General features: G+C 33.6%; 1 protein-coding gene across 1 annotated transcript in view; it reads right to left on the minus strand.

Annotated features, from left to right (window-relative positions):
* Positions 1-12294, minus strand: part of LOC115423123 (histone-lysine N-methyltransferase PRDM16-like) — a 46164-nt gene that overhangs the window by 11707 nt on the left and 22163 nt on the right. Inside the window, 3 exon segments of the mRNA XM_030139854.1 lie at positions 9772-9943; positions 11936-12105; positions 12204-12281. Of these exon segments, the coding sequence (XP_029995714.1) occupies positions 9772-9943; positions 11936-12105; positions 12204-12281 (420 nt within the window).

Raw genomic sequence — 12294 nt, forward strand, 5'->3', positions numbered from 1 at the left:
TAGGAAATGTTGTTTCTAAACTATATGGATATTCTATTTGGTGTGCTTTACGTTAACCTTGGGATTAAAATGGAGTAAAATGTACTTGGATAGAGTGATTTTTATGGATTAAATATACACTATATGGACAAAAGTATTGGGACATGTTGAATTCAGGTGTTTCTTTTCTAACAGGGGTCTGGGATACAAAACAATAATGACAAAAAAGGAAATGTTGTTATTTATTAACTATATAGATATTCTACCTGGACGACCAATAATAAGAAGGGAAGGTTGGAAAACTTGTGGTGCTTTAGGTTAACCTTAGTATTAAAATGAAGTAAAATGTACTTGGATAGAGTCATTTTTATGGATTAAATATACACTATATGGACAAAAGTAAAGGGACATGTTGAATTGAGATGTTTCTTTTATAAGAGAGGTCTGGGATCCAAAACAATAATGACAAAAAAGGAAATGTTGTTTCTAAACTATATGGATATTCTACTTGGGGTGCTTTACGTTAACCTTGGGATTAAAATGGAGTAAAATGTACTTGGATAGAGTCATTTTTATGGATTAAATATACACTATATGGACAAAAGTATTGGGACACGTTGAACTGAGGTGTTTCTTTTCTAACAGGGGTCTGGGATCCAAAACAATAATGACAAAAAAGGAAATGTTGTTTATAAACTATATGGATATTCTACCTGGGGTGCTTTAGTTTAATTTTAGGATTAAGATGGAGTAAAATGTACTTGGATAGAGTGATTTTTATGGATTAAATACACACTATGTGGACAAAAGTATTGGGACACGTTGGATTCATGTGTTTCTTTTCGAACACAGGTCTGGGATCCAAAACAATAAAAATTAAAAATATCATAATATAGTTTTATATTGGTTGGTTTGGTTTAAATTGCAATCTTTGCTTCTAAAATGCCTCAGACATGTTTTTTACTTAATTTCTCTCGACATTGATTCTGCTATTTTTTTTTTCCCTTTTTTAATCCGTGACTATGATTTTTAATGTTTTACCCATAAATTTCTAAAATATTTTTCATGTTCTGACTGTAAATAATAGTTTTCTATCACAAATAATCATCTACTTTCTTCACATCTCACTGAGGAAGAAAAATCTTCCATTAAACTTTAAGGAAATATGGATGTTTTTATCTCTAATCATCATCAACAGGACATTTTACAGCTGTAAACATGATGTGTCCCAATACTTTTGTCACTGAGGACAGGCCAAGTTAGGCTTAGGGTTAACCCTAACCCTAACTTGGCCTGTCCTCAGTGACATTTTCAGGCCTAAACAAGTTGAATTAACTTTGAAAGGCTGGAACAGCTGCCATGGGTAAAGAAATGAAACGGACACGGTGGCCAAAGTGTTAACGCTGTAACCTGGCAATTTGGTAGAAAACAACATGGATGCCCATTGGCCCCTCCCATGACCTTTGATTAGATTTAAATCCCACCGCTACTTCGTGCAAACCAGTTTTAACTTGGATTATGCAATTTGCCCCTGCTCACTCATGCATGAATACCTGGGTCTGTAAATTTGGACAAATATCCACCAATCCCCTACCTACCGACCAACCGACAAGAAAATTCCAAAAATGATCAAATGCGGAACTGGGGGTAATTTTTCCAAATGTACAGGATGGGGAAGCAAAATTTACAATATTTTGAGGCAGGGATTGAAAGACAGTGTATGACCAATTAGTTTATTGAAAGTCATGAGAATTTATTTGCCACAAGAAAATGTACATAATAGAAAATGTTTTTATTCTATGTGTCCTCCTTCTTTCTCAATAACTGCCTTCACACGCTTCCTGAAACTTGCGCAAGTGTTCCTGAAATATTCGGGTGACAACTTCTCCCATTCTTTTTTAATAGTATCTTCCAGACTTTCTGGTAATAGTTTTGCTCATAGTCATTCTCTTCTTTCCATTCTAAACAGTCTTTATGGACACTCCAACTATTTTTGAAATCTCCTTTGGTGTGACGAGTGCATTCAGCAAATCACACACTCTTTGACGTTTGCTTTCCTGATTACTCATATGGGCAAAAGTTTCTGAAAAGGTATGGATAATAGTGTTAGGTATGATTATGATTGATTTTTTTTTTTTTTTTTTAATCTCCTTTTTATTCTTTTATTTTTATTTTATTTATTCTGTATGTTGTGTTATTATGGTTTATGGGCCTGTGTCTGCAATAAAGTTTATTTAAAAATATATGTTTGGTTTCAAAACAATTGACGTAGTGCCTGCTGAGAAAAAAACAACTAAATGTTCATTGTAAATTTTGCTTCCCCACCCTGTATATATATTTTTTTTGATACACCCTGTATGTTAAATTTCATTGCATGTTCGGAATAAATCACTAAATCAAATCAAAATCAATTTTTCCATGTTTTCTTGATAAAAACCAAAATCACTTCAGTTCTTACATCATTGTTCTGACAAAAACAGTGCTTTTAGACATCCCATGTTTTCTTTTCTGTCTGTTTTAGTCACATGATACACACAGGAGTTAGTATTTGATTGTATAACCATTGTTTTGGATGATTGTTGATGGTCTAATCATTTTTTCTGTGACTGTAGATTGCAAGTGTTTCGACTCTAATGGAGCTTATGTCGAAAAATCACTGTTATTTTGATACATAAACTTTTTTACAACATTTATATGAGAACTTTTTGACTCTCCCTCCTACTATAATTGTAAAGAAGTCCAGGCAGTAAGGGGATATCTACATCTAAACTCTATCGTCTGACTTTGGAAACTAGTCAAAGTTTTCGTGCGAGAACAAAACCTTCTTTTTTGACGGGCTGCGATGCTTAAAAGAGGAGTTTCCGAAGGGGGACGGTCTGGGTTGTGAGGGCGGTTGAGAGCGATTACAGAGCCGTGGACGTGTGTTTGCGTTCGTCGTTGGGCTAAGTCACTCAGAGGGAGAATAAACAGCGGGCTGTCTGGTGGGAGGACAGAAAGCATAACACTTAGTCTGAATTACAGATATTAAAACGTCAGGCCGGCTTGTTGCGGATGAGACTCGTATTGATCCCAGATGGCAGAGGGGCTAAATTGCCACTGGGTCTGTTGGCTATAATGTGTGTTGACAAAAGGGAGGGGGGGTGGGGGGTGATTGAGGAAGAGACAGGCAGAAAGTGAGACAGTTCGAAAGGAATTTACACGGAGAGTAAAGACTCCAAGTAAAAGCTCAAACCGCTGACCCAACCAGAAAAACATGACATCCTCCTTTTCTTTTCTAATACGCTCTGTTCGCCTCAAAACTCTGAAACGCAGCTACTTAACGCTGAAAAGAGTTCAGGAAGTGGTCGTTTTCTTCAGTGCTGTCAATAAAAAATACAGCCCTTTATATCATTTTACAAGTGTGTCATATTCAGTGGAGAAAAACACCGCACGATTCCCACACTGGAAAAAATGTAAATCTTACCAAATGTATTTTTCTCATTTTCTCATCTCATCACACTTAAAATAAGACATAATCACCTAAAGAGTAACTTTTCAGTGAGATCTAAGAACTGATTTGGAGATCAGGAAAATCTTATTTCAAGAAATCTTACCAAGATAAATTTCAAGTTTTTTTTTTTTTTTTGCCTTATTCAAGATTTTTTTTGTCTTAATTCAAGATTTTTTTTGCTGAATTCAAGATTATTTTTTGCTTAATTCAAGATTTTTAATTTCTTTTGCTGAATTCAATATAATTTTTGCTTAATTACAGATTTTTTTTGCTAAATTCAAGATTTTTTTTTTTTCGTTAATTCAATTTTTTTTTTTTTTTGCTTAATTCAAGATTTTTTTTTTTTTTGCTTAATTCAAGATTATTTTTTGTTTAATTCAAGATTTTTTTTCTTTTTTTTTTTTTTTTTGCTTAATTCCAGATTTTTTGCTTAATTCAAGATTTTTTTTTGCTTAATTCCAGATTTTTTTTGTTTAATACAAGCAAAAAAAAAAATGTGCCAATGGAACAAGTGGAAAGTATCTTGGCAGATCTCTTGGTCTGATTATGTCTTATTTTAAGTGTGATGAGACAAGAAATATTTTGACAAGAAATGAGAAAACTACACGGTAAGATTTAGATTTTTGCAGTGCACAAAAAGATCATTTTATCAAACACAGTAGGTGTGAAAGTAGAACTTTCACTTTAATGACATTAAAGGTGAATTACATCTAATTCTACCTTCTATTTCTATTTATTTTATCCCATTAATACAGTTCAAGCGCAGGAATAGCTATTTATATAGAGAAAAAGTCAGTATTTATCCATCTTTAGGCTTTTTACACCAAAAATACATGTAAAAAAACAAACAAACTTGAATTTATTAAAATATATTAAAAGTGATGGAAATATATGACATTTACATGGAGAGTAAAGACTCCAAGTAAAAGCTCAAACCGCTGACCCAACCAGAAAAACATGACATCCTCCTTTTCTTTTCTAATACGCTCTGTTCGCCTCAAAACTCTGAAACGCAGCTACTTAACGCTGAAAAGAGTTCAGGAAGTGGTCGTTTTCTTCAGTGCTGTCAATAAAAAATACAGCCCTTTATATCATTTTACAAGTGTGTCATATTCAGTGGAGAAAAACACCGCACGATTCCCACACTGGAAAAAATGTAAATCTTACCAAATGTATTTTTCTCATTTTCTCATCTCATCACACTTAAAATAAGACATAATCACCTAAAGAGTAACTTTTCAGTGAGATCTAAGAACTGATTTGGAGATCTGGAAAATCTTATTTCAAGAAATCTTACCAAGATAAATTTCAAGTTTTTTTTTTTTTTGCCTTATTCAAGATTTTTTTTGTCTTAATTCAAGATTTTTTTTGCTGAATTCAAGATTATTTTTTGCTTAATTCAAGATTTTTAATTTCTTTTGCTGAATTCAATATAATTTTTGCTTAATTACAGATTTTTTTGCTAAATTCAAGATTTTTTTTTTTTCGTTAATTCAATATTTTTTTTTGCTTAATTCAAGATTTTTTTTTTGCTTAATTCAAGATTTTTTTTTGCTTAATTCATGATTGTTTTTTGCTTAATTCAAGATTTTTTTTTTTTTTTTGCTTAATTCCTGATTATTTTTTTTTTTAATTTTGCTTAATTCCAGATTTTTTGCTTAATTCAAGATTTTTTTTTGCTTAATTCAAGATTTTTTTTTTTTTTTTTGCTTAATTCCTGATTTTTTTTTTTGCTTAATACAAGCAAAAAAAAAAGTGGAAAGTATCTTGGTAAGATGTCTTGAAAACAGTTCTCTGAAAACAGTTCAGGAAGTGGTCATTTTCTTCAATGCCTATCAATAAAAAATACAGCCCTTTAAATCATTTTACAAGTGTGTCATATTCAGCGGAGAAAAACACTGCACGATTCCCACACTGGGTAAATTCAAGTTTTTTACATGTATTTTTTGTCTTAAAAAGCCTAAAAGATGAAAATATACAGTCTTTCAATTACTAAAAAAAAGCTATTACTGGGTTTGAACTGTATTAATGGGATTAAGTGAACAGAAATAGAAGGTTGAATTAGATCTAATGCAATGAATTACATCTAATTCTACCTTCTATTTCTATTAATTTTATCCCATTAATACAGTTCAAGCGCAGTAATAGCTTTTTTTAGCGACAGAAAGACTGTATTTTTTCACCTTTTAGGCTTTTTAAACCAAAAAATACAAAAAAAAAACCTTGAATGGATTAAAATATATTAAAAGTGATGGAAATATATGACATTTACATGGAGAGTAAAGACTCCAAGTAAAAGCTCAAACTGCTGACCCAACCAGAAAAGCATGACATCCTCCTTTTCTTTTCTAATACGCTCTGTTCGCCTCAAAACGCTACTTAACGCTGAAAAGGGTTCAGGAAGTGGTCGTTTTCTTCAATGCCTATCAATAAAAAATACAGCCCTTTAAATCGTTTTACAAGTGTGTCATATTCAGTGGAGAAAAACACCATATGATTCGCACTAAAAGATCATTTTATGAAATACAGTAGCTGTGAAACTAGAACTCTCACTTTAATGACATTAAAGGTGAATTACGTCTAATTTTACCTTCTATTTATATTAATTTCATTCCATTAATACAGTTTAAACCCAGTAATAGCTTTTTTTAGTGATGGAAAGGCTGTATTTTTTCGTCTTTTAGGCTTTTGAAATCAAAAAATACATGTTAAAAAACTTGAATTTCTTAAAATCTATTAAAAGTGATAGAAATATATAACATTTAGAAAGAATATTAATGTCTTTTAGCTTCATGTGGCTGTTTTTATGCAGGTAAAATAGAAAAGATTATTACGATTATGCTAAATATTTTGCACAGTTTGCTCAAATGATGTATGATAAGGATTTTATGTCATGAATGACAAGTATCAGTATTAACCCTTTCATGCACAGTGGTCACTACAGTGGACAGTTATTCTACAGCTGGTCTCCTGTATAGTCATGGGTTTTGTTGTTTTACTTGCATATCAACCAACACAGTGGATACTTATGCACCATCCCATAATACACTACAATTCATACCGTTACTGTAAAATTCCTGTTCTTGATAAACCTGATCTGCAGAAAAATATTTGAGTGTAAATCAGTTGTTAGTTGTTGTTATTAGACTGTAATTAACAGTTTGGGTTTTTTTTTTTTTTTTAATTGTGTTTTGTTGTTTTTTTCATATTATTTGAGTGAGCAATAACTATTATTATAGTATGTTAAAATGTGAGAAAACATCAGATTAGCAACATTAAAAAAACATTTATTTCATAGTTTTCACACAGTATGACAGTAAATGCATGTTTCTTTGCTTCAAAAATTAAACGCATGGTGTCCAGCTGAGTGGACATTTTTGTAACTCCATGAAAAATAGGTTCATAAAAAAAAAAAAAATTCAATCACATTGTTTTTTTTTTCATGCCTAAAGAGGAATAAAAACACTCAGGAAAAAAAAATCTTGATTAAGGTTCTCATAATTCGTGCATGAAAGGGTTAATAGAAACTATAGATAATAGTCCTAATTCACATTATTTAACACATTTAATTAAGTTCTGTTATAAATTAAAGACCATAAAGCTAAATTCCTTCTACTTTTGTTTGCAGCTCAGATGATGTTTAGCTCCTGAAGATTTCGTTGACATCAGATAAAAAAAACCATAACAAAATGTTGGCTACAGAAGGAACCACCCACAATGAGCCTTTTCATTTCAATTGTAGAAAATATTCGACTGATGGAACACATGACTTTCACCCTGTGGCTCCAGGAGGAAAATGGATAATCTTTACAAATGATGACGGTACTAATTTAAAAAAAAAAACAGCTGATATTATATACATGTTTATGTTATAATGGTCATCCCCAGAACTCACTTTCTTGTTCTTGTTTTGTAAAATTACAAGGTTTATAAATAAAAAGTGTCAAAAAAAAAAAAAAAGAAAAAGTAAAATAAATAAATAAATAAAATCAGTGCGTTTGCTGAAATAAGGCTGTCATTTGCAGTGAAATGTCTACTTTCCAAACCACAGACAGGGCAGATTCCCACTAGATTATGATTCCATTTATGACATATGAGTGGAGCTCTGTTGAGCCGCATTATGTAATAAAAGTTCAAAATGTAATAAGAATGTCACGTCATCTTGTAGTAAAGCCGCATTATGTAATAAACTGACGCATTTTGTAATAAACTACGTCGACACATTTAACAGTAAATTTTTTCACATTATGTAGTAAGTTATTACAATTTGAGAAATTTATTACAAAATGCACTTGACACATTTTTATTAAAAAAAAATAAAAATGTAATAACATGGTTCATTTTGTAATAACAATCCAAATTAATATAATTTCAGAGCAATTTAGAAGAAATTAGTCACAGGAGCTACAGGTAATGGAATCAGAACTTTAACCACACAGTTTACAGATGAATTTAGCACATTACATTTTCCTGAAAATCAAAATGTGTCAAGTGCATTTTGTAATAAGTTTCTCAAATTATAATAACTTACTACATAATGCGAAAAAAATGTACTACATAATGCACTGAGGTAGTTTATTACAAAATGCGTCAGTTTATTACATAATGCGGCTTTATTACAAGATGATGTGACATTCTTATTACATTTTGAACTTTTATTACATAATGGGAATTTATTACAGAATGCGGCTCAACAAGGTCCGCAGGTAGAACTGGTCCCATGTGGATGGAGCTTTAGTTCCAGTCTAATGTGAGGTGGTTTACACTGTGGACACACCTGTTACATATGGAGGCTGTTACCACTAGGGAGCAGTGTACACCACAAATTAGTATGTTTAGTTTTGCATGAGAAGAAGGAGAGTAACTGAGGAGTTTTGTATTTATTCTACCTGGACGACAAATAAGAAGAAGAGAAGGTTGGAACACTTTAGGTTAATTAAAATGGAGTAAAAATGTATTCGGATAGAGTCATTTTTATGGATTAAATAAACACTATATGGACAAAAGTATGTGGACACGTTGAATTCAGGTGTTTTATCTTTTTTTTTTAAGGCCCACCATGATGCTTTGTTTTATTTGCTTAGTCTTTTATTCCTGATACAGTATTTTATTTTTACTGGACTGTCTTCTCTCTGTAGCACTTTGAGGTTCCGCCAAATGAAAAGTGCTTTATAAATGCAAATTATTATTATTATTATTATTATTATTATTATTATTATTATCATTATTATTATTATCTTTTCTAACAGGGGTCTGGGATACAAAACAATAATGAAAAATGTCATAATATAGTTTTATATTGGGATAAATATCATTTCATTGGTTAGTTTGGATTAAATTGTGTTATTTTTGCTTCCAAAAGTGCTTCAGAGATGGTTTTTATTTAATTTCTCTCAACACTGATTTTGGTTAAACTGTTCATAAACTATATGGACAAAAATATAGGGACACATCATATCTACAGCTGTGAATTATCCTCCACACTGATTTTTTATTTTTTATTTTTTATTAATGACTATGATTTTAAATGTTCTTTCTTAAATATTTTTTGTGCTCTGACTGTAAATAATCTTCACATCTCACTTATGAAGAAAGAATATTGATATTTATAAGAAAAACATTGATGTTTTTATCTCAAATCATCATGAACAGGACATCTTACACCTGTAGACATGATGTGTCCCAATATTTTCGTCCATATAGATTATAAACATAATTTTTTCCTTAAAGTATAATGGGAGATTTTCCATCCTTAGTGAAATGTGAAGAAAGTAGATGGTTAGTTCTGGTAGAAAAGTATTATTTACAGAAAAATATTTTAGAAATTTAGTGGTAGAACAGTTAAAATCATACTCATGGATAAAAGAAATTAAATAAATTTTAAGAGAAATGAGGTAAAAACCATCTCTGAGGCATTTTGGAAGCAAATATAACAATTTAATCCAAACTAACCCATGAAATGCAATGATATTTATCCCAGTATAAACTATATTACGTCATTTGTCATTATTGTTTTGTATCCCAGACCCCTGTTTATTTATTTATTTATTTATTTCAAACATGTAAAGAAACAAAATCAAACAAAACAAAGCAAAATAAGACAAAAACAAAATAATATTTAAATGAACAGAATCTATCTTCAAGTACGTGTCTGAATTTGCGTGGTCGAAAAGGAGTAGGGAGAAGCTTAAACTTAAAACTGTTAGAAAAGAAACACCTGAATTCTTTGCGTCCCAATACTTTTGTCCACATCGTGTAGGTCTTTACCGACTTATTGATCCGTGTGAGTGTTTTTTCGTTACCTCTTATCCGTAGAGCTGGAGGCCTGGTTCATCTCACTGTTGGAAATGAAGTTGCGGATTTCGGAGAAGTACGAGTCTTCCTTCTCGTCTAAAAGTGCATGATTGTCTGGCTCGGAGTTTGGCGAGGAGATGGTGGTTCCCAGGTTGGAAAGCATCCCGGACTGTTGGCTCACTGTCGGGTCGAGGGGAGAGAGAGAACAGACGAACGTATCAACACACACGGACGTGAACGCCGACAGGAAAACACACTCAGGTTTGAGATTGACGATCATCAGACGTGTATAATAGTGCAGATTAACGGAAACACATGGGCTGTAACGCACATTTTTCACATTTTAACGTTGTGCAATTTGGGATCGGTCTGTGCAGAAACCGTTTGAACGTAAGTTGTCGTACATTTATGGACTTTTGCGTCAGAAACATCAAACAAAAGCTCTTGTAAAACGTATTTGTTTCTTGAATGTACATGTTGAACCATTTATCGGGCAAGTGACTGTTTCGGGTTAGGTTTAGGGTTAGCGGTTAGCGTGATTAGCGGCTAGGATCAGGGTTAGGGGTTAGCGATTAGTGTGATTAGTGGCTAGGGTTGGGTTTATGTTTAGAGTTAGGTTTAGGGTTAGCGGCTAGCATGATTAGCGGTTAAGGTTAGGGTTAAGTTTAAGGTTAGGTTTAGGGGTTAGGGTTAGCGTGATTAGCAGCTAGGGTTAGGTTTAGGGTTAGGTTTAATGCTAGCGATTAGCCATTAGCGCAATCAGCAGCTAGGGTTAGGGTTAGGTTTAGGGTTAGCGGCTAGCGCAGTTAGTGGTTAAGGTTAGGGTTAAGGTTAGGTTTAGGGGTTAGGGTTAGCATGATTAGTAGCTAGGGTTAGGTTTAAGGTTAGCGGTTAGCCATTAACACAATCAGCAGCTAAGGTTAGGGCTAGGTTTAGGGTTAGCGGCTAGCGCAATTAGTGGTTAAGGCTAGGGTTAAGATTAGGTTTAGGGGTTAGAGTTAGCGTGATTAGCGGCTAGGGTTAGGTTTAGGGTTAGGATTAAGGTTAGCGGTTAGCCATTAGCGCAATCAGCAGCTAGGGTTAGGGTTAGGTTTAGGGTTAGCGGCTAGCGCAATTAGTGGTTAAGGTTAGGGTTAAGGTTAGGTTTAGGAGTTAGGGTTAGCATGATTAGTAGCTAGGGTTAGGTTTAAGGTTAGCAGTTAGCCATTAGCGCAATCAGCAGCTAGGGTTAGGTTTAGGGTTAGCGGTTAGCCATTAGTGCAATCAGCAGCTAGGGTTAGGTTTAGGGTTAGCGGTTAGCCATTAGTGCAATCAGCAGCTAGGTATGGGTTAGGTTTAGGGTTAGGGTTAAGGTTAGGATTAGGTTTAAGGTTAGCGGGTAGCGTGATTAGCGGTTCAGGTTAAGTTTAGGTTTTCAAAAAGTCACGTTTTCTTCATTTTTCTCTGTTTCTCATTTAATAACCCTCAACTTTAATCTGAGCTTTTATGAACATTTACATCAACAGTGAATTAACTAAAGGAAAATGCCTGATTTTTACTGAAGAAACGTAAAATACAGAGGATAATATTAGAATAAATGGTGATAAATCACTTAAGAAAGGTTAAATAGAGAGGGAACTACCCCAAAAGTAGCGCTGGGTCTTTAAGGGTTAATCATTTCTCTTAACAAAATGCACTTTTTCATAGAATAACCTCTTATTTAACCCCTAAAAGAAACAATGCCTTCCATTTGTGCTTGTAAAGGTTGTAAGATGCCACATTTATGGCTCCACTGAGAAGTACATGGGAACCAGATGCAAACGGACCATAAATCTTTATTTTTAATCAGAGTTTCTAATTATTAAATGTTACCACAGCTGTAAAATACAGATGAAGTGTCAACCGCACAATGATTCAGATCACTTCTTTGTTTTTCGTCCATACTTTGTGGCATAATGTTGGACGTAAAATGGCTGTTTTTGGAGACGGAGGTGGGAAAAGCAAGTGTCAGTTGGTTAATTAAGCGGTTCTTCCACTTCAAATCATCTGTTGCACAAAGCTAAATATTTATCGAGGCGATGATATTGAATTTTCCAAATGAGTTACGTGAACCATTCATTATTCGGTCCATTAACAAAAACGCCGAGTCCAAGGTTTAATGAGAAAAATGAGTCACGGAGGTTTCAGACTGACCAGGAATGTTCTCGTGCTCGTGCTTCTTGAGATGGCGGTCCAGGTTGGTCTGCTGACCGAAGCAGCGGTTGCACAGGTGACACTTGAAGGGTTTCTCCTTGTTGTGGATGTTGCGGACGTGGCGTTGAAGGTTGGATGAGATGCTAAATGAACGGTCACAGTATTTACACCTGCCAAAGGAGACCGGAAACCGTGGTAACTGAGCACTCAAAACATCGGAAAAATACAGTATAGGAGGTACTGAACTCGGAAAAAACGAGCGGAATACCTGTATGGTTGTTCGCCCGTGTGTGTCCGCAAGTGTCTGGTGAGGTTTGCCGATCGAGGAAAGATTTTCCCGCAGTACCTGAAGGTAACAC

Source organism: Sphaeramia orbicularis, chromosome 7, assembly GCF_902148855.1.
Source record: "Sphaeramia orbicularis chromosome 7, fSphaOr1.1, whole genome shotgun sequence".
Lineage (NCBI taxonomy): Eukaryota > Metazoa > Chordata > Actinopteri > Kurtiformes > Apogonidae > Sphaeramia > Sphaeramia orbicularis.